General features: G+C 40.0%; 1 protein-coding gene across 1 annotated transcript in view; it reads right to left on the bottom strand.

Annotated features, from left to right (window-relative positions):
- The window catches only part of kif26ba (kinesin family member 26Ba), a 107,383-nt gene that overhangs the window by 15,777 nt on the left and 67,929 nt on the right, over nt 1–23,677 (bottom strand). The window contains exons 6-16 of the mRNA XM_030724713.1: nt 17,110–17,325; nt 15,639–15,732; nt 12,304–12,449; nt 11,906–12,022; nt 10,434–10,620; nt 8,651–8,840; nt 2,384–2,555; nt 1,332–1,670; nt 1,075–1,251; nt 405–540; nt 93–327 (exon numbers count right to left, since the gene is read on the bottom strand). Of these exons, the coding sequence (XP_030580573.1) occupies nt 93–327; nt 405–540; nt 1,075–1,251; nt 1,332–1,670; nt 2,384–2,555; nt 8,651–8,840; nt 10,434–10,620; nt 11,906–12,022; nt 12,304–12,449; nt 15,639–15,732; nt 17,110–17,325 (2,009 nt within the window). The remainder of the gene's footprint in view (nt 1–92; nt 328–404; nt 541–1,074; nt 1,252–1,331; nt 1,671–2,383; nt 2,556–8,650; nt 8,841–10,433; nt 10,621–11,905; nt 12,023–12,303; nt 12,450–15,638; nt 15,733–17,109; nt 17,326–23,677) is intronic.

The following is a 23,677-nucleotide window of genomic DNA, read 5'->3' on the forward strand; positions in this document are numbered from 1 at the left end:
GAAACATCTTATCAATTAAACATATAATCATTTCTCAAAGGCTAATAGTAACATATGAAAAAGAGTACTGAACCTTAACCACCTGTTCTTACCTATCATGTAGGTGGGAACTCTTGGCTCTGTGCAATGGGTTAGAGGTGATGCTGCTGCTTCCTGTAATGCTTCTGGTACTCGTCACTGTTGGGCTACCAGAACTCTGAGTCAGGCTGTGGATCATTGTCTGGGCCAACTCTGCCTCCTCCACCACCTCCTTGATCTCCTGCAGCTGCTGGTCATTGGTCCTCCTCCTGGAGACCTGCACGGCACCTCCTACACCACATGCAGGTCCTAGAAATGTGGGACCCAAAGGGTGAGTTTCAGAGTTAACATACAAACATACATACATAAATCTTTTCCTGTTTTACCTGTTTTAGCTTCTTTATCCAACACAGCTGTAGGGGCTGGAGCAGGAGCAGCAGTGGAAACAGATGAAGATGCGCATGGCTCTTGTTTGACCCCTTGTTTGATAGCTGGAGCCTCTTCAAAGGGAAACTTTGCCACCTGCAAAAAAATAACGGTGATGGAGAAAAGAAGAGCAACAGACTATTATCAAAGGACGAATTCTTCACTTATGACACTTTTATTTCTAAATTACAGTACCCTGTTAATCATGACTTCAGTGGTGGTGGAGGAGAATAAAAAAGGTCACTTGAGCTGGTAACCTGTGCTGTCGGCATGCAAATATTGGTGTTCCATACAAATATTTTTACAATAAGGTAATTTGGGAAAAGTAATTTGATTGTGTTATTTCCTACCACAAATGGAAATACACGAGTATTGAAAGGGACAGAAAATTGCCACCACGAACAGCAGCTGTGACAATCAAAAGCCTGACATACAATGCAGGAAATGTTAAATAGATACAAACAGAACCTTTTTTTTTTTCTCTCATTTGAATAAATTCCCCAAAATAGCTATCAAACTTTCAATAGACCACCTATTACAAATCTCATCATACTATGTCATTCTATGCATATATAAGATTTTTCTTTGCGGGAATACAAACAAAAACAAGAGCAGAAAATGTTTTTTCACCTCCTCGCTGCCATCGATGCAGTCCAGTCTCTCCTGCAGCTCAGCAAACGTGTTGCACTTCAGGCATTCAGCTCCTTCCTCTGGGACAGGGGCCAGCGGCTGACCAAGTAGAGACTGGGAGGCCTGCGACAGGGGCTGAGAGGGAGCACTGGGCTGCTCGTCAGGCTGAGACTGCACCTGCCAGAGAAGATTTCTTTACCATAAATACTCTTCTAATGCTAACAGTCTAATAATAAATGCTAGTATTTTGAAATTACCTTGTTCTGTGCTCCAGTTGCCTGACTTTGGCTTTGTGTTTGATGCTGCTCTGAAGTTTTTCCTCGAAGTAATGCAGGAATAATTGGTACAAATTCTGGCGGTCCCTCATTGTCCGTTAGCTCTCTGTCTGACACAGCAGCTCCATTTGGACCCACATAGATCACTGTGTCACATGACTGCTCACTGCTGGAGTATTCGTCAGGGTCACTGGAGAGTCGCAGCAATGGAAGGTCAGAGTCAGGGTCACCACGATGATGGAAAGGTCGCAAGTGGGTCGGACGACGCATGCGACCCTCCTCGCAGGAGCTTTCTCCCCCAGAGGAGCTGGATGTGTATTGCTGAGGGGAGGTCAGATAATAAAGTGGAGGCAGAGAAGGGATGAAGCGATGAGAGAGAAAAGATTTCCTTTTTACATTTGCACAGTGTGATTTTTCTTTTTTTTTCCTTTTCCTTTTTAATTGACAGGTGAGAGACCAGAAAGATGGAGATGAGAGGATGACTCATACAGATTCTGGGCTAACAATGACCCAAGGCAAGTCACCCATCAGAATATAAGAACTTTCTTTCATTGCAGTTCAGTTTAATTTAATTCCTCATATCTAACTAGCATATTAGTATCGTGTGACATGAAATTTCTTCCTTATTTTTAGATCTCATCTTAACCGTTTTTTTCTTCTGCAGAACAATTTTGATACTCTCTGAGCACAAGAAGTGAAAGGTGAGAGATGTGTCAGCAGCAAATGGAGACAAGAAGATTAAACAAATGATTTCTTTATTTTATGAACTCTGCATAAGCAAGTCATTAACACAAATAAATAGTTTATAAACGCCCCAAATTAAAACACTAATGTGCAAGGTCAAGGCAATGAACGGGACCCAGACTGTGTGTTTCAGTGTAAGACTAACAGTCAATCAAGTCATTTATGTCTCCATCTGTTTAAGATATTTTACCTGAGACTTTACTTGTTATTATCTAGATCTCAATGTAATCTTAATGTACCAGAAGTTTTATATTATTTTAATGAAGCATAAAGGATTGAATAAAACTCACCACTGTGACTTTAGTTTTCTTCTTTTTCATACGGAGCACCCGGGAAGCAATCTGAATGGTAGAGAGGGTTTCTGAGAAATCTCTAGGTGAGGCAGAGATGTGAGCAATCATGGTGGTCCGGCAGTTCATGTTGCCTAGCGACTCCCTTAGCAACATGGTCAGCTTGCTGTCCCTGGTTACAAATATACACCGAGATGTGAGCACTGAAGACACGTTGGAAATGCACACAGTCACTTAAAGGTGTGACAAAACTGGTATGCTTTGATAAAAGGTTATTAATAACTCCTCTTGGTCAGGTACAGTATTTTCCACAAGTTAACAAGTCTGGAATCATGGCACAAAACAAGACTAACATGAGATTTAAAAAGGAAAATTACTTATTATTTTTTATTAATAATGCAAAAACACACAAACAGTTGCTAATTTGGATTAAAGCTCAGACTCTTGAAGGGACAGTCCATCTATTAAATATTTGTCCTCTTTCCTATCGGTGTCTGCCTTCTCTTGAATATAAGAACCACATGGTACTTATCTGTCAGTGTTACACACACCAAAAAATGAATCTGAAAAACTCAGCTAAAATCAATAATGATGTGGTGACTCCAAAGTATCTACAAACCTTGTTGTGAAGAGTTTCATGTGGGAACAATTTTCTTTCTTTTCTCTCCCAGTGTGTTTGCGTGCCAGTACTGCATGTCTGCTCTCTCCAGTAGTTAGTGATTTGTCCTTGGTGTTCTGTTGTGCTCTTCTTTGTTATCTTATTTTTTCCCTTAATCCCAACCAGTCATAACAGATCACTACCCCTCTTTGAGCCTGGTACTGCTGCAGGTCTCTTCCTGTTAAAAGGGAGTTCTTCCTTCCTGCTGTCACCAAGTGCTGCTCGTAGAGCCTCGTCTGATTGTTGGTTTTCTCTCTAAAATTCTAGGGTTTTTAACCTCGCAATGTAAAGCTCCGAGGGAGATGCCATAAAGATCTGTCTCCACAAACAGTGATATTTTGCATTGTCAGTGTCTGTTTTCTACACTGTAAACCCAGATAAGTTGAATCTACTTAAAAAAAAAAAAAGTAACTCGTTGCCTTAAATTTTTTAAGTAGTGAAGCAGTTGAGTAAGTGCAGTGGACGATGTTCAGTGTACTTGAGACCCTTTTGGAATGGAATGGAAGATCTAAGTTGAATGTACTGATAACAGAGTTTAAGTAACTGAAGATCACCACCCATTTGTTTAACTAAGCTTGTTAAGTAAGCACTACTCCATTACCAATTGAACTAAATTGTATGTTCTAATTGACCAAACTTATCTTTTATAGTTCGTGAAAAATTAAAATGGCTTTTAATCAATGAATTCCCCTGTCCTTTTCATGGTCGTGGGGGGGGTGGGGGCTGGAGCCTATCCCAGCTGATGAGGCTGTAAGATGCAGAGTACACCCTGTACAGGTCACTAGCCTGTTGCAGGGCTAACACAGAGAGAGGCAGACAACCATTCACACCCGGGGGCAATTTAGAGTGATCAATTAACCTAACCCCAATAACAGCTTGTCTTTGGATTGTGGGAAGAAACCCACGCAGACACAGGGAGAACATGCAAACTCCACAGCAAGAGGCCCAGGCCAAGGTGGAATTGAATCCAGATTATTGGATAGTTATTCTAGCTGTGAGGCAGCAGTGCTAACCCCCACACCACCATGCTGCCCAGTAACAAAGATACTTTTTACGATGTTGAACTGTGTCTGTTTAAATTTGTAAATAAACAAGTATGATAAAACTCAGCCCTGCTGAACACTGATACATTAACATTTACAAATAACATTTGTCCATGGAACAATAAAAAAACTGTACAAGTAGAGAACCAGAGGGTGAACAAAAACCAAACATCTACTATTTCAAACTCCACTCAGCGAGAGGCCTGGGCCAAGGGGGAATTGAACCTAGACCTTCTGGATATCATTCTAGCTGTATGGCAGCACTGCAAACCACCATGCCACCATGCTGCTGCTTATTAATCCAGTCTGTTAAAACTAGTAGAAACTAGATTTTTAGCAGGTGCAAAACCTGATGATATTAAGTTGTTTGAACTCGAACACATAATTACAATAAAATAGACCATCAAAAAGTACAGTCTACTCATCATTAACAAGTAATGTTCACATTGTAGGCAATTTTAAGTAATATGAACTTAATATTTTTAAGTCAAATCAAAATCTGGGTTTACAGTGTATATAAATCCTATGAATCTCAATATGGATAGTGCATAAAGTCCTCAACACACAACTTTCCTTCACCACTACACTTCCAGCGGTCTTAGTCGAAAATAGTTTTACCTATGGAACCATGCAGCGCATGTCATTGTCACTTTTTTCTTACCAGTCAATCAAAATGAAGGTGATGAAGGACTTAGAATGTCAACACTTTCAATAATGGTGGGAAAGAAACTGATCCTGGTAGTTCTAATAACAAAAAACAACAGCCCTGTAATGTTGCAAAAATAAATGTTTTCTGCTCTGACAATTAGCTCACTGGGGCTTCCAGTTCAAAAACCAGAATTTGTGGACACAGAGGCTTAATGTTTAAATCCTGTCACATTATCCAGAGTGCATGTTTCACTCTGGACAGTAATACAGTTGATGGGTTTGGTAGAAAGAAAATAGATCCTACATTAAACTGCTTACAACAAGGTTTGTAGATTTTCTTTTTAGAATTATTATCATTATTATTATTATATTTCTGGAAGGAGGCACTGCTGCTGAGTTTGTCAAATACATTGTTCTGGCGATTTGAGCACTACAATATGAGTCCCATCTAGTTTCATTATATTTGAGAGAAGGCAAGTATTTTGACAGCTAATATCCAAAATTGTGCAACTCACCACAAAGCAATCTAAATGGATAAACAGAGAGGCAGATAAACAACACTTCAGACCAGAAGTAAAATATGTACATTTGATTTTGGGAGTGAACAATCCCTTTAAAAGAGGCACTTGGGGTATGATAAAGTTTAATATTGGGAGATGGTCTATCTCCCAGAGAGATTAAATGAGCAGATGGGAGAGTAAAACTAGGCTGTGTGTTTAAGAAAAGACTTTCTCCTGGGTGGGCTACTGCAATCATTCATAGCCGTTTGTGTGTGCTGAGGCCTGCAGGCTGACAGTGAGTACAGCTCCTCTGTGGCTCGATACCTCATGCTGCTGTCCCCCTTTTCTAAAAACACAGCCTGCAGTCAAGTCTCGCACACGTATGTGTACATTCACATGCGTGTACATACACAAAGTACGTACGCACTCCTATCTGACCTCCTCCTTTTTTTCCATTATTGCTCTCTTCTTCTCTTTTCTTATTTCTCAGTTTGCTGCCTCAGGCTTCAACAAATTCTCCCCTCTCTCTCTCTTTCGAGTTATCGCTCTGCATCTCTCCCTGAGATTAATGTAGGTAAACTCATGACTCATGAAGTATTCATTTGGATGTTAATTTAAGTGCTGGGGATGTTGGATTGGGTCTTACCTATCAGCCTGTGCTAGATTTATTACGAGCTTTATCGAGGAGGAACGGTGTATATGTAATATGACACTCTGTGATCTAAATTCCTAGAACATCACTGTTTCAGAAAATTTATATTAGGTACTGAAGAAGCAGCAGTGTGGCACAGCTTTGCTCACAGAAACATACTGAAGTAAGAAACTGAAACAATCTAGATTTCTAGTGTCAAATTAGATTTTGGTGTGAAGAAAAAAGTGCCCTTCAAGACATCAGTGGGAAAGAGAAAACATTTTTTGGACAAGAAGTTGTGCGGCATCCTCAATGAGAAAAGTGAATGTTAAGAAAATGTTTTAAGGATCTTTTTAAGGAATGCTGTGACTGAAACATGTGTTTTTCAAGACATTTGACTGCTGAATCATGTTGAAATCCTTGGATTCTTCCACAAGCCTATGCTGGTTGAACAATCTGAATCTTTTTGTGAACTGGGAAGCTACAAAGTCCAAAAGTGTACTGATAAATGGTAGATTCACTGGTTACCTAGCAACAGTACTTGAACAGGACAGGGATTATGAAAACAGGATGGGACCCTATCCTGGAAGCAGTGAAGCATTGCAAGACAGGCTCAGCAACTATGATGAAAGAAAATGAGCAGAGGACTCAACCTGACTTTAAGCACATTTTTGGTTTTGCATTTTACTCCAATATTTTTCACATCAAAGGAAACAGTCTGTTATATGATTGCTTTGGTTTCTAGGGATGAGAAAGGTGATAGGACATTTGGTTGATCCACCAGTTTGATTGTGGGTGAAATACACTGATCAGACACAACACTGAAACTAGACAGAGGTGAAGTAAATTACATTCTGCTGGAGAACCTTGGGATCTGGCAGCAGTGTCCATCAGTGAGGCAATGCAACTCACCACACCACTAAAAGTGCTCAGGACCAACACATGGAAAATGACAGAGAAATGTCCCAATTTAATCAAACATCAGAGGGGAGGTGCCAGCTGGAACAAGTCCACAGAGACCTCACCCTGCAACCCACAGGACCCACAGCTAAGATCTTGGTGGCTAACAAACCGGACCATAGACTGTATAAAAAGACAGACCTAGCTTCTGGACTGAAAAGTAAAGCCAATGCAGAAGTGCCTAAGGGCCAGCAGGTGGGAGCTCCTGTGATTTAAAGAAAAGGTCAGACTATGAAGAAGTCTAGGTGTAAATGGTTCTTTGGTTCCTTTGTCTATGACCTCAGTTAGCACTTTCATGATAAGTCTATGCTCTGAAACACTTGTTTGAAGTCTTACTGAGTGCAATAATGTTTTTTTTCTTTTGTAAATTGTGATCTCCACTGAAGTGAAAAGTTCAGGGCTGCAGGCTCATCACCTCTGCTTTCAAAGCACCACAATAACAATTATTAAAAACGCTCTGCTCAAGGCTTCACCTCAATAAACAGTGGGTGATGTCGTGATGGCTATGTTCATCTTTTACATACAGTCTATGCACAGGACACCACCAGAGGTACTGACTCTATGTGTCAAGCAGTTTCAATGGCACCAGGGGGACATGTGCAGTGTTAGGAAAGTGGTTTTAAAGTTGCTGCTGATCAGTGGATCACTATATTATTCTGTGCAGACATTTATGATCCCGAGATTAATAACCCTCATGATCCCCTGACATTTCCTGGAGCACAAACATGAGGTTGACATTTTTGGTTTCAGTCCAAGCAGCACAAGGATTAATCCTTAATGACTTTTGTGATCCCTTGACTTTTCCTGTACTACCACAATCAGGTCAAAAATTTATATGTGTTGGTGTTTCATGTTCCTCACAGAACAATTTGTATTAATTAGGATAACTTAATCTAATTGCAGTAACCTAACTGGTTTGTCCAATATGTTTTTGTTTTTTTTTATTTTGTTTTATTAATAGATACTTTCAAAACTAATGGTATTTCCATCAGAATACTAACATGTTACAACAAGATGTACATTAAATATCCTCCATCAGTCCAACTTCAACAGTCTCAGACTTACTCTTAGTTCTTGGATATTTAAAAAAGTGGCAGGAGCACAGCATGGATTGTTAAACCAGTCAAATCCCATCCCACTCCAACAGGAGTCTGAGTCACCAGTGCCAAACCAAACTCAGCAAAGCTGTGCTTACAGCTTCAATGCTAAGTAGCAGGTTGTTTTGCAATGTAAATGCAAAAGCTGGTGATTAAATTAACCCAGCACGGAGCACAGAGCTACAGAGCCTTAAGCAGAGTGGAAGAGCAGAAGGGAGGGAAGTAGAGAGAAATCAGAAAAAGGAGAAAGGAGGGCATTTTACAGTTTCATATCCCGTCTCCTTACTGCCAGAACAGGAGTACACACCACTTCAACAGTTATGATTTATTTTCCTCTGGTTCAAGTATTTTTATTTTCAAACAGTTTCTTCTGGCTAGAGTTACTGGCTCTCTCATCTTTGCTTCTATCCCTCTCCTTTGCTGTCACTGGCAGTCAGTTAACCAACAAAATGAATGTGATGAATATGTAACAGCAGCTGTTGTTGTTTATGACATTAAGTCCCCCAAACCTGAAGCAACTTATGAAATCTGCCATTTGCTTTCCTTCCCTCTTTGCCTCTAACTTCAAGATTCTCCTTTCCACCTCAGCCTAACGTTCATTCTTCTCAACATTTTATTTTGTTAATTTGGTCCCACATTCTCCTCTTAGATTTATGCATCAGCTTTTTCTCTCACTTTAATCAAAACATCTTAGCACTCCTCCGCTCTCCTAACGCACACACTAACGTACTTGTATGGGATGTGTTTGCTCCCATTGACCAGGGCCAGAATCACATTGCCGAGGGCAGATAGAGAAAGGCACAGCGGAGCCGAGCTGGGTGAAGAGTTCTCCCTGCTTTTCCCACCACCTCCTCCTCCGAGTACTTTAACATCACAGCTGCCCAGATCCAGCAGGTGGAGGCGACTGCGACCTCCTGACACTAGAAGAAAAGAAAAGAAATGGGTCAAGAATGAAGGAGGAAAGACACAACGTGTTGGGTAAAATTACAAAGCACAGATCAATGGATTTGTTCACTTTTGTTTCTTGCAAAATGACAACTTAGAGATGTTAATACAGTATACTCTATCTGTATAAAAATATACTGAACAGCAGTAAGTTAGCATACAGATACAGTACTGTGAAAAAGTATTATGATATCATTTATTAAGGTAAAAAAAAAAATCTATTCAAACCCACCTGGCCCCATGTGAAAAAGTAATCTCATTTACTCGGGTTCTTGTTCTCTAATTTTAAAATTTATTTGATAATCTGAAGCATGTAAGTGTGACAAATAGGCATAAAACTGCAATATTCGTAGCACTGTATCTTTACACTATAGCAAGAATTCCTGCTGTAAAACAGATGATCCTCTCACAACAATTATTCTTAAGCATTCACATTTCTCTCATACACAAATAGATGCACACACATTTCTGTTTCTTTCATACACAATCAGACCATATCAGGCATATCAATAAGGCCATAATCAGACATATTTTGGTCAAACATCACTCACAGTCACAAACAAAAACACTCATATGCTTTATGCATTCTGACTTGGTTATTCATCGAGACAAAAACAGCTGTTGGATACGACTGTGAATTAAACAGAACATATCTAGGGATCAGACATTCAATAAAAGATATGTGTACATCTCTGTTGCTATAGCCAGCTCCCTGTTTATTTGTAGCAACCATAATAGGGAGCATTTAGATCGATCTGCATATTGATCTGTCCCTCATTGTTCACACTCACTGCCTGCTTTGGGCTCCAGTGTTCTGCAATGTATTCATAACAAACAGTATGTTTGTATCTGTTTCTATTCTACTGTGATTATCAGAGTCACAGCAAACAATCTGTGACATTTTAATGCACAGAAGAATACATTAACTGCAATGGATGAATTGGGAGCAACTCTGGGTTCAGTATCCTGCCCAATAATACTGTAGCATGCAGACTGGAGCAGTCAGGGATTGAACCACCAACCTTCCTATTAGCAGATGACCTGTGCTACCCCATGAGCCATAGCCACCCCAATAAATTCAATAAGGAAGCTGTAATTATCTGCCTGCTTTCTTGGGTGTTTGGCTATTAAGCTATTCTTTACATCACTTCCTCTTTCCCACACTGTCAAACTTAATACTGATTTCATTTCACTAGTCCAATCATTTTTTCTGCCTGCCTTCTGCAAACAAATCAGCGTCCATTCTGCATGCTTTACCTCTCTTCTGTCATTCTACCTTTCATGCAACATGCCTCTTCCCCATCTCCACCTCACTCCATCTTCATCTTCACCACAGACCAGTGTCTAGTCTCCCAAGGGTCCTGTTATAACACCGCCATTCTGCTATGATGGGTCATCAGACTCTAATCGCCAAGTAGCTTAATTGAATTCTGTATCTCAATAAATCATTATCAGTTCTTCCAAAGGATCTCTCTTTATTGAAATAGTTAATTGTTGCTACTGAAACATTTAATGTTGCACCAGTAATAACAGTCAGGAATATGAGAGTTTAAGCAAACAGTACTTACTTCCTCCTTTGCCTGTCTTTTCCATGCGATACTGGTATATGTGTAATGTAAAGAGCATATGTGAATTCCTGTGCTCTTCTTCTGTGGTGTTGGGGCGTTGGCTACTGTGGCGAGCTGCTATAGCTGCATCCAGGAACCAGGCTGCCTTTTCTGGTGTTGGAGCACGGAGCTCAGACTGGTTCTGCAGCTGGGAAGTGTTTGGGGAGAAGAGAAAAAAAAAAAAGCGTATGACTATTGAACTTTTATAGACGTGATAAGGAAGCAGCAGTGAGTAGCTAGAGGACAGACAGTCAGACAGGCGGAAAGATACCACTTCACCTTAGCCTGAGGGATTCGATTTACCAAGGGAAAAGTGTTTAAACACTGATAATATTGTGTACTATGAGGATTCAGCGTGCCGGCGGACTGATTGGCATATTTTTAATAAATCATTTCTAATTTGTCTGCAGGTATGTGAGAAATAGAGGGAAGCAGACGTGAGTAATAGAGAGACAAAGAGAGAGAGCGAGAGTGTGTGTGTGTGTGTGTGCGCGTGTGTGAGTCGTACTGCGGGATATCATTACTGATGAGATTATGTCAGATTAGTTAAGGATTACACAGATGTGTTTGTATCAGACCCTCTAATCCTATAAACATACAGTATGACTACACACACACACACACACACACACACACACACACACACAGCTGCTAACTCGTTGCTGCTCATTTGTTTTAAGTGTTCTTTTTACATTCACACACTATTGAGACTACCGCTGCACACATACCTGCAAATGATGTTAATAACGGCAATGAGATTTTTAGTCATGTAAGTTGCCTTTTGTTTTCTGAATCTTAGCCATCAAAGGAGTTTGTTTAGCAGGCAGTAATTTTGAAAAGTCACTTAAAAAAAACAAAAGTTTGAATACATAATAAGCCTTTTGAGAGCTCTAGTTAGTTTTCCAGTTTTGTTCTTGTCAAGTGTTTTTCTGTTGACATCGTTGTCTCAATCAGATGAATTAATCATCCAACTGTTTCTGGATCAACTCTTGAAAAATATCTCAATTTTACATTTTTGGATAAAAACAGGATGCTGTACACCAGTGCCTCTCGGCCTTTTTCATCTGATGTACCCCCACAGTAGTATCAGATGGACTCGAGAACCCTTACATCAACAACACCTGCCAAATTCATGCATATAAAACTCATTTTTAAACATTTATCACTTAAGGTTAGTTAGCTGTTAACTGTCCACAGCTATTAAATGTAAATGTAAAAGATCTCATCTCCTCCGAGGTGAGTGTCTATGTGTTCACATACTAGCTAAGACTGCAGACTACTATTTGAGACAAAAAAGCAAAGGAAAGGACATTTATACAGAGCCTGGATCTGTTCATACACACCATCAGGTTTAAATCTACAGGCACCAAGTAACATAAACCAGTTCCACAGTCACCTGTGGTGTGTCTAATTGCATTTTCGTGCATGTGTACCTGCATGCCACAGATGGGGTCCTCACACAGGTAGACCCCAGGTGACTGCCCATCCTGTAAGCTGCCTGTGGCCACTTCAGACAGCAAGTCCTTAAGGTTCTCCTCTTTCCCCCAAACCTATGCAAAAACAAACATTATTTTATGACTAGCAGCTTCCTTATTTTATTTTCTCAGGTTTTGAAACATTTCTCTACGACTAAATCAGGCCAGAAGCATCTGAAATTAAAAATTTACTTCTCTAAGAGAAGACAAGTTACTAAAGACAGTTGACAGCTACTGCCACTACTATTTAGAAGAGATTCCTAGTTCCCTGCTTTGTCAAATGTCTGCATCAGTAATGGCACTCGTTTTTCTCTGCAGGGAATGTTTCAAATTGAGGTTTCATTACTACCACTGACCTCGACAGCAGAGACGCGGACAGAGAAGCGTGCTCCAGTTTTCTCCTTCCTCTCATTGATGAGCTTAAACAACCAGGAAATGGCACAAGGGATTATACCCAGAGTCTGAAGCGAGTCATCACGGCCAATCATTGTGTAAGATTTACCTGAATGAGAAACCCAGAAAGACAAGGTTGAACAGAAAAAAAAAAAAAAATCTAAGAAACACAACATCAACAGAGATACACTCCCAGGGGAAAGAAAATTATAAATAGATGTGTGTGTGAAATGCATGTGTCTGTCCCTTTCAGTCACAAGATGATGATTATCCCCTTCCCACACCTGCTCTGTCTGTCAGAAGTTGGAGATCAAACACACACCTAAACAAACCCATATGTCACCCCTAACAATCACACCGATGCGAACACTTGCGCGAAAGACAGACAACATCAAAAGCCCGACTCCTGTGATTCAGAGTAGAGAAATGTGTCTGATTTGTTCTGAGAAAGGATGGAGGGGAAGTTGTCATCTACAATGTAATTTTACATTGTTCCTGCACTCAGTGTTTCCTGCAGCATCTAGACCTACTGTCAGAGCAAAGATGCATTTCATGATTTGTCCCAAAAATGTGCAAGAAATTAAACAAAGAGAGTTGTATTAAGTGTCAGAAAGACTTTGCCATTGTAGTAGTATTTCTAAAAGATTACATTTTTTTAAAATCTCACAGTGCCCAGTTTTCTAGATAAAGTACTGTTAAATGAATGTTAAAGAATATATTAAATGTTGCTATCGGCTATATTAAAAGAGCTCCTTTAAAGCAACACTGGGCCATTTACTTAGATTTACTGGATTTACCAGTTGATTTCTTTTCATTTAACAAATCAGATGGATTCCCTCAGTCTTAATGGCTCTGCATAATGCTGCTACTATAACCACAGAGCACTTGAACAACCCATCCTTTCTCTTTTTTGCCTTTAAGGCCTGCGTGGAAGTGACAGAGTGCACATTAAAGCACGCATCTGTGCGAGGCTCTACAGTGCTTCCTTCTGTTCTGACTTCTGAAGACTGCCAGATTATGGCCATATAGCAACATACTGCATGTGTATCCACGTCTGTGTGGTTTATGTATATTTCTGTGAATTGGTCTCATCAGGCTGAGTTACCCATGTTTTCAGAGCAAAAGTGAACGAGGTGAAGGTGAGAGGGAACAAGGCAGCACTGTTTCAGGAGTTCAAAGACATGCACACATAAGCTCACAGAGACACACAGTCTTCATTACTAAAAGACGGCCACTAGTCTAATACCGATACAAAATCTATCAGACATGACTCAAAGCAAGAGGATTCAATTCCTGAAGTTCATCCATTTGTTCAGGATCATTTGGACTTTTATTTAATTTTTCCTTTTTAATTAATTCCTTTTTGCTTGTTGTGAAGATGTGCACGAGTGTGTAGTAGACTTGCCTCCACCAGAATCCCCATATATGTCTACAGCCAAGGGCCACAGAGCCGAAGATAAATGCTCGTTGTGTTACTTTCCCCATTTTAATTACTAAAAAAGGTAATGCCACTATAATGCAGTCTCATTAAAATCCATGGCCTCAGGTGAGCTAGATCACAAAGAATTATCTCATCTGCTGCTACAGCAGCAGCCGTTTAAACAGGTATAAGCGAGGTCATGGCATTAATATAACAGTAAAATTGATTGAGAAATTGATTTCAATCAAATAAAAGAGCTCGCAGTATTATTAACATAATCAAACACCGGCAATAAGAAGGCATGCTAGGGATATTAGCTTCAGTCGTAGTCATATTACACAGAATGAAACATAAGCAGCATAAATCATGAGACAGTCTGTATTTTGTGTGTCAGTCTTTTACAGCTGAATAAAAATATGTATTCATGTTAAAATGGCAAACATGGATCTAGACAGGCTGTCAGATGCACCATGTTCTTTCTGTCTTGGGAGTGTGGCCATTATGTGTGCATCTGTTTGATTGATCTGTCCTGTGTGCATCTAAAAAGCAAGTTCTGCTCTCTGTCCACTCTGTAAGATTTTTGTTGTGCCTACTGCAATTTGGGTCTTATTTTTGTATTTGGCTATCATTCCTATTCCCATGCTGGTTGTGTACACAATAGTTGTGTTTCCCGGTACAATAAGGGATTCTTACCAATATTTTGTGTGTGCTTAAAGTTATTTTATTGGTTAGGATACTGAGCCACCAGGAACAGTGATGGGCTGCTCAAAGACTTTTGCATAGTGGCCACTCTTATGTTCCCCATAAACAAAAAGTGTCTCAAGATGTAAGAAGAACTACAAGAAGAACAATGATGAATATATTTTTTAGAACCCTGAAAATGTTTCGAGATGACATTTTGTATAGTCTGATCTACTCGTGTGTGCAAAGAGAAAACAGAAAGTCAGCAGCTCATAGTCTCAGCCACAACCTGAAGACAACTGTGACGTTCCATCAAATCTGTTTAAACACCTGACTTTTTAAAGTGTCTATGACTTCATGTTTTTTAATTGGAACACTACTAGCTTCCACAAAGTAGTGTTAATCTTCCTACAGTCTGTAAAAGACAGTCACAATTCTGCTTATGCCATATTCGCAGCAATAGTGCTAATCAGTTACCAGCACTCATATTAACACCTCCTCACCAAGTTTTATCAAATACAGCTGCATCCTTTTTACATAATCACGCTGATTGACAGATAAGCAAATGAGAATGGTTTGAGTTGAGTTGACTTTGTCTTCAGGTTTGGCACGACTTTGCTTCACAACAACCGAATAGTGGTTTGCATGTTGATTTTTGAATTAAAGTCCATAAAGTGAGTCTCCCAGGCAAACTGTCACATTTCTGCTGTCGTCATGTTCCACAGTTCAGGGAGACTTCGAAATTCTAGCTGAAGGATCACAAACTGAGAACGGGTAATGCTGCTTGTGTTTACAAGGATAAACACAGCAGGGGCTGACCCACAGTTGATGAACCTGTGTGTGTGTGTGTGTGTTTGTGGTGGGTCTTTGTTTGTCTCAGTGCATGTCTGGGATCAGACATGTTGCAGTATGCAGTAAGGGGCCTTGACCCTTTTTAAGAGAGCTTCTCTGACAACCAGCTTCAGAAGGATTAGAGGGAGAAAAGGGAAGACAGAAACAGAGACAGAGCAGACTGAGAATGCTTTCAGCTTCAGCAGACACTAATCCTCTTCTTTCTCCCTCTGATAGATAAGGGTTAGTGGAGCGACGGCCAAGTGAAGGGCCGACACACTGATGGTCACACACACTAAAGAAGACTCACAAGACAAGCTCTGATTTTGCATTTTTTGCGTGCGTGCGTGTGTCCAAGACTTTTACCCAGCTTGGAGTGTCCAAAGCAGAAGACACAGCCATCTGCTCCGTTCACCACCGACTGAATAACTTCAGCAACTGTTCCCGCGCACACCTCCGCCTAACATCGGGAGACAGAGGAATAAACAGAGTCAAGTAAATCAGAAATACATTAAAGTATAGATACACATGATTCACACTGGCACTAGAGCTAAACTTTTCCTGGTTTTAAAATAATATCAGACCACTGGTGTGATGGGTACAGTATCTTCCTCGTTATTGTCAGTAATACTGTATTCTGGTTTTATAGATGTCTTCAAGAACCAGCTGCTTTTTTAGCTAATCTTAACATAAAGACTGTATCCAAGGCGACACAGCTAGCTTGGATCTATACAATGTACACATACTAACCAAGCAGCGGCCTTTGAGGCAAAAAAAATAAAGCTAATGTGGAAGTTGAAAAATTTTAGTCAATCCCCATAGATGACTGCTTTTTTCTTCATTTCTTTCAGCTGGTCCCTTTAGGGGTCCCCACAGCAGATCATCTGCGTCCATCTTACTGTATTCCTAGCACCCTCTTCTGTCACACCAACCCTCTGCATGTCTTCCTTTGCTTGCTTACATCCATGAATCTTCTCTGTGGTCCTCCATTTTTCCTCCTTCCTGGCAGTTCCATCTTCAACAGCCTTTGTCCGGTATATCTACTATCCTTGCTCTGCACACGTCCAAACCATCTCAACCTTGCCTCTCCAATTTGGTCTCCACAGCTTTCAACCTGAGCTGTCCCTCTGACACACACATTTTGAATCTTGCCCATCCTGGTCAGCCTGACTTCCTGTCTTTTTGTCAACACCACTGTATCCAAACCATACATCACAGCAGGTCTCACTACCATCTTGTAAACCTTCCCTTTCACTCTTGCTGCTATCCTTCTGTCACAAATCACCCCTGATACTCATCTCCATTGCTTTGGATGGTTGACCACAGATATTTAAACTCATTCAGCTTCACTACCTGTACTCGTTGCAGCTTCAGCTTTCAGTCTGCGTAGACTCCCCTGTTAAAATCCACAACTAAAGTCATGATAGTAACGTGTTTACAGCCTAGTACAAAAAACTGCTTTGGGTCTCTATAGTTAATTTTCACCCTCAAAAGAACTACCACTAAGGGCAGCTGTTTGCAGGCTTCATTTTAGACCTCTCTACCATGTTTGTGGTTTTGATACTTTTTGGAACATTTGTAATGAAAGGATCTGACAAATAACATGGCTGCTATGCCTGTCCAAGAAGTTTGTAATCCAGTTTTGGAGAAGAAATCTCTATTTTATTATAATCGATATGTGTGTCTTTGCATTGCAACCATAACTGTTATGTAGCTTGCTAGCCAAGCTTGCTACCTACTTGTTGTTTCCCTTCTTGCTTAATGTTTCCCTTATTTGTAATCATTTTAACAGAACCTTGTCTTGCAAAGTTTTATATCAAAAACTCCTTTCTCTGACCTGTGATGCATCAGGAGGGAAGGCTGCATCAAAGGTGAACATCTTTGGTGGGACCTGATTTGCTCCGGCCCGTTTCTGAGAGGCAGCACTTTGTGTCTGATTTGCTGAAGGGTCCATGATGGTGATTTGTTTCTTCCTGGGATCCACTTTGAGAAAGGAACTGGACTCAGCTGCATCAGACTGAGACACCGGGCAAACTCGCACCATCACTTTCACCTGAGGGTAAGACAGTTATAGAAAACAGATTTTCAGACAGCAGGCGAAAGGTAATTGCAAGATTATCATTATTTCTGATTCACACAGTATGTTCGGCTGTGCTTGTTTGTTTTGCAATCTTTCTGCAGGAATGGATTTCTTCTGATCCGACAAAAACAAGAAAGTCAATGGGGCACTCGAGCAAACAGCAGTGTTAAAGTATACACATACAGTTACACTTTGTGTGATGCTTTTTAAAACTTCGGCAATGTCTGTCCTCGTAGATCACTTGTCATGTGAAACATGAAACAGTCTGACAAGCTTTTCTGCTATGTTTTGGGTTCCTCTAATGCCGACTACCCATTGTTAAAGCACGAACACTTTTTTTCTCTAAAGAAATCTAACTGTGTCAAAACCATGAACAGACCTTATATGGATTTCTGTGAATGAATGTTGCTGGAAGACATCTTTCTTTATGTTAGCTAGAAATGACACAAAGCCACAAAACCAGAGTCACAAAATTCAGCTTTTTAGTTATGCACTTACACGAGTCTTCACACGCTCTCTCCCTCTCATCACCTTATTCACCCTAAGAGCTTCTACCTCCCTCATCCCTTCCCTCCTCCTCTACCTGTCACTCCTCCGTTATCTCTTTCTCCTTCTATCCCAAATCCCTTCCTTTTTTCTCTGTTCACACCTCTTCTCTACTTCCACTTCACTGCCACACATCAAAAGCCTGAATTGCAGGAATTCTATTTTAGCTTTCACTCCTCCTCTCGTTCTTCCTTTCCTCCCACTCCTGTCACAAACTGTTAGCAGCCGCAATTTGCCGCCTGGCAGCTGCCGTTGTTTTCTTTGATATCGGCGGCAGCAAAACGCCGCGTCATCGGATCTGAGTGAGCTCCAGAACATTTTAACATATAAACAGCCCTGTTCTCTGTTAGTAAAAGGTCTTTTCAAGTTTGAAATACTTTCCAGCAGTCTCTTGTTGCTCATCTTCTCATTCTCATTCTCATGCATGTGAATTTGGCTTTGTCTCTCTTTCTCATTTGATCTCTCGCTGACTATATTGCTCTCTGATTCAGTCCGTCTGTCGTCCTTCTTTCATGCCTGTCGCTAAATCTTTCTTCCTGTGAAGCAGCACAGGATTATCCAGAAGATTTACACCACACTTCTTTTCTGACAATTGGGAGAGAGGCTTGGTTGAAGCAGATGATTGGCAGCGGGTGTCAGGTGCTGTTATGACTCAGTCTTAACCACGCCAACTGTCTCAGGGGCTAATATGAGCCACCCTGATTATTAAATACATTTGATTTTTCACTGCAACACTGGATGTATTCTGAAGTGCGTGGGGAAAGCAATAAGTATTTAAGTCTGTTTATCTTTCGGAATAGGACTTGTTTGAGCATAGATTTCTTGCATTCTGCCATCCTTAATGTCTCATATCTATTCAAACAGCACAGATGCTTTGTGTCTGTGTTGTTGTTTTGACACAGAAATTATGTCTCAGTCAGTGGCAGATGCCTCCATTGTACTGTTAGTCCAACTTACCTTGAAGAAAAAAAACTATTTAGCTCAGATACAATCTGTTATATTAGTCTTAATGTTAAGTTTTGTTAAAGTGCATTTGCAGCCATTCTGTCAATAGTTATGTCAATAGATACAGTCACAGTATCAGAAATGTTAAAATCTTTGATATCAATTCAGAGTCAAAGGCTGACAGTTGAACCAAAATGGCATGAATATGGCAAACAACATGACAGATGAATTTAACAAATACCAGATCAGCTGATGACATTCAGAGCAGTGGATGACAGGCAGAAGACGTGACAGAAACTGCATACATTTATCATTAATTGGAGCCTCTAAGTTTCATTTGAGAAGCAGCTGCAGGTTCAGTCATGAATTGGATTCAAACCCTAAAACATGATGGGGCATCTAAGTGCACCATCTATGCCCCAATGCACAGTGGGATAGAATAGTTGCAGTTAGGTCTATGTGGACAGTTACCATTTTTTGTAACTTTGCCTGTCTATACCAGCACAGTGGATTTTAACATACAAGATGTGATTGAAGTACAGACTTTCAGCTGTAGATCCCAGCAAGGAAATACAAATGTAATGCATGAAGTACATGAAATGGGGCAGAGTGTACAAAGTATCTCTACAGCATACCTGTCAAGCTTTGTATTTAAAAATACGGGAAATTTTCTGCTGCTGAAAATAGAGGTCACTATATGACGTCATCGCTTAATTTGCAAAATTGTTTATTTGGATGTACTGTAGTTGCAATTGAGGCTGCAGAAGAGAAGAAAAACATCTTTGGAGAGACAAAAAGTGAAGAAAAAAAAACACCATAAATATGTTTAAAACTACAAATAAACTTTATGAAATAACTTAATAACTTTAATGCTTTGCCTAGACCCACATTACATAGATCAGTTTTGTCCCGTATTGTTTAATGTTAGAATATCAAATTTAATGAAAACACTGTGGGGTGAGACTGCTAGCTACATTCAACCCTCCTCCTTTATCTGGGCCTCTGTTGCCAGCTTGTGTAAGAAAACTCTCTGTCGGCTGTCTCAAAGGTTGATAAAGGCCAAAGCGAGGACCGGGGATGGGAGCGGAGGGAGCAGGTGGGCAGGCTCGGTGTTTAAGGTTCGGGGGTTGGAGGGTGGAGTTGAAGCGGAGGATTTCACTGTCGCTATATAAAAAAAACGCTTAACTTTATTTACACTGCTAAACTAAACCAGAGACATGTCACCGAACTCTGGGAAAAGGGCACACTGAGGTCCAGCTGTTTTTACGGGGTTGTTCCGGCGGTCGGCACGAACCTAGTGATAGTGACAATTCAGTTTGGAGCGGCACAGGAATGCTTTAAAAAATTTGAAAATTGAAAACTGAAAATACGGGAAAATAAAAATACGGGAATTTCCCGGCCAAAACGGGATACTTGACAGGTATGCTCTACAGGAACTATCATAAAGTGACAATTAGTGGGATAAAATCAATTACTGTGACATTATGACACTAAGTAAAAAATGTAAAAATCAGCAAACTCTGTTTTCATGTGTGTCATTCCCTGTCTCTTCTGAACAGATCTTATGTCTACAAGGCACAAAGGTGCAGGACAGATGAAAAAGACTACTGTGCTTCTGTGGCTCTGGTGAGGGAAAGAGGGAGCAGCAGCGAAATCATTTGTCTGTTTGTGCTCATTATCACAGATGAATCATCGTCAGAAGTGTGCTTCCAGTTAAATGCAGCCATGGGATTACGCATCACACAGTAATCCCAAAAACCTCCAACTCCTACTGCATTACTGTATTACCATTACTGTATTATTATTTTTGATTGAGATGCCAAGTTACAGTTATTTATTGCATTCCTGAACAGAAAAATGGGTTTTTATGCTTGATTAATTTCTGACTTCTCAGATTTCTAAAATATTTGTGTTTTTATGACAGGTGTTCTAATAAATTTGTTGAGCACTGTAATTGGAGGTCACTGGCTGGAAAAAAAGTGTTTAACAACTAAATTTCCCATGTAAAAATCTTCATCCATGCATTAACTGTGCTGCAAGATAATATCACAACTTAAGTATAGAAAGCTAATTTTCTGCCAAAGGAAATTATCTCTGCCTCTATTGTTTTAGCACTAATTATTTTCTATGGCATATTTCATGGCCCAGGGTAAAAGGGCTAAAAGTAATCAGAACAAAGTCATGTTAGATTAGAACAAACCCATCTTGAATGATAAGCGGTTTATTAAAAATAAAAGCACATTAACAGGCTTTCTCTCAGTTGCATCATCAAATGACAGCAGACCTTTTATGGTCGGTTCAATCACTTTTGTGAGTGTCTACAGAAGAGTGTGGGTGTTACCATCTTTCTCACATGAAGTTAATAGCACGTGTTTAATCTTAAAAGTCTATCTATAGGTAAGGGCGTGACGAGTGAGATACTGAATACAATAAATGTGTAGCCTTGATGACCCTATAGAGGCCGAGGGTACTGATTCTTAATGTTGGGTCAATGTTTGTGTCAAAAAAATAAAATAAAAAAATATCACAACATACCCATACCACAGCACACACACATTCATTCTCTTGCACACGGTCTTAGATTCCGTGCTAAGCCCTCTCCTGACCCCAATAAAAGAGCCCATCACATGAGTAAGAGCCTAGGGGGAAGGATTTCACCAACGCATGCTTTACAAGGCGTAACTCATAAAGTCTTCCCCCCTAAGAGCCCATTTTCTCCTCATGTCCAAGTGTGTGAAAGGTGTTTGTGCATGCATGTGTGTGTGACAGAGGTATAAGTGGTGCCATAATGCTGTTCCATGTATGTTTCCAAAATATCGAACGTGTAGGTGAAATCGCAAGGCTTGCACTGAGCGCCATTAACCTCAATTACCTTTTTTTCAAACCACCAAAGCTATTTGAAAAAAAGAATCGCTGCAGTGATGACCACCAAATAATAAAAGGGAAACTGACACGTCAACACAATTATACCACATTTAGGGGATAATGCTTTTTGTTCTGACTCAGGAATTGTAAAAACTAAAAATATACAGTAATATTTAAGGACAATTGTGCCACTGCGTTTAATTAAGCTTTCAATTACCTGTTTTATTTTTCATACACATTTGGGGTCAAAACTCTGTTTAAAGCATTAAATCTGAGTCAAGATATGCAGTGAAATCATGCGTCTGCGTGTTTTATAAAAACCCACACCCACAATAATCTCAGAGGATCCTTGGACTAGTTGCTCTGGTGAATCAATAAATGTGGTGCAGCCAATATGAGATTTGCAGGAGGAACACAAAGCTAATGGGCTCTTTGCTCTGTTTAATGAAAAAAGAAGGGAGAAAAGAAATATGTAGCCTGAGAGAGAAATGGGTCACTAATGACTCTCCAGACACTAACACGGCTGTCACAGTGCTCTCAAACTCTGTCCATCTCCCTCACTTCTCTTCTTTTCTCGCCTTAAATATTCTCTCCATCCTGCTCAGTCTGCCATCCACTCTCACAGGATATTCAACCATCTCCCATCTTCTGGGTCTCTTTCTATTCGAAAAAAAATAAATAAATCATGTTCAATATCTCTGTCAACCCACTCCATTTTCTCTTTGGCTCAGCTACCTTTTATCCTCATCTCCCTCTCTTTTCCTCACTACAGAAACTCTTCAATACTACTGTATGTTTGATTCACATTTTCAGCATAGAAAAGAAGAGGACATGTATGGTTTTCATTCATTTCATTTCTTTTTCCCCCCTAAAAACTGACCTCCACAGATCAGCCCGATCCTCCACTTTAGACGCTATGACAAAGTCTTTGAGCCAATTTAAGCGAAAGAATTAAACAACTAACCCTGAGCTGAGAAACCGTTGCTCGATAGCCTCCTTACAGCAGAGCTTCATTGCTATTGGCTGGAAAATCAATAAGAGACTGAGACTGAACTCTAATTGGCTCCCAAAGACTGCAGAAACACACATTTGTGCAAACGCATGTACAAAGAGAGAAATACAAATACCATATGGGAACAGAAAGTTCAGACTTCGGATCAATTCTAATTTTAACTAATTTATTCATTCAAGCTCAGCTCGCAGTATCATAAGATTCATGTTGGTTGTTCTCTGTTGGATGTACTGCTGAGATATTACAACCCTGAGGTTTGATATATACATAAATGAGCTCTACTGTACCAGAAACTGTGAAATAATGAAGCCGTTTAGTGCTTTGGTAACACATAATGACTTCTATGTTCACCTTTAGGCACTTCTGGAGCATTTTTTTATTTTTTTTATTTTTTCCCATGTACCTGCACCACAGGAACTAGGAACTGTCAAAGTTTATAGAATCCTGTTTTGGGGTACTTACTGTTGGACACAGCAGGACACTAACATCACTGTTTTAGTGATGTTAGTGTCCTGCTTTATTTATCTTATGCACAATAGCAACACAACAACATGATTATAATTTGTCAAACTGTAAAATGTAACTATTTTCGCTTGCGTTTCCTCTCATCTTACTACCTTGTTCATCCATACAGAGTAAAGTAAAGAAAATTACAACGACGAATCATCAAACACCTCACTGACTGTGTTACAAGTTGCAGATGAGTTCTCGCTGCTAGAAATTCTCCTTTTGGTTTGGGAATCTAGTATTGCAACACCACAACTGTCACAAGATCCAATTTTTAGAATACAATTTTCATAGCCAAACAAATCTACAATAGCAGTAATATCCCAGTATAATCTCTGGAGCTTGAAAAAAGGGCGACTGGACTCCTTTTTGTTTCTTGAAGATGTTTCACCTCTCATCTGAAAGGTTTCTTCTGAAGAAATGCAAATGTAAATGAAATGTAAATGCAGA

Source organism: Archocentrus centrarchus, chromosome 3 (genome assembly GCF_007364275.1).
Source record: "Archocentrus centrarchus isolate MPI-CPG fArcCen1 chromosome 3, fArcCen1, whole genome shotgun sequence".
NCBI classification, from domain to species: Eukaryota; Metazoa; Chordata; class Actinopteri; order Cichliformes; family Cichlidae; genus Archocentrus; species Archocentrus centrarchus.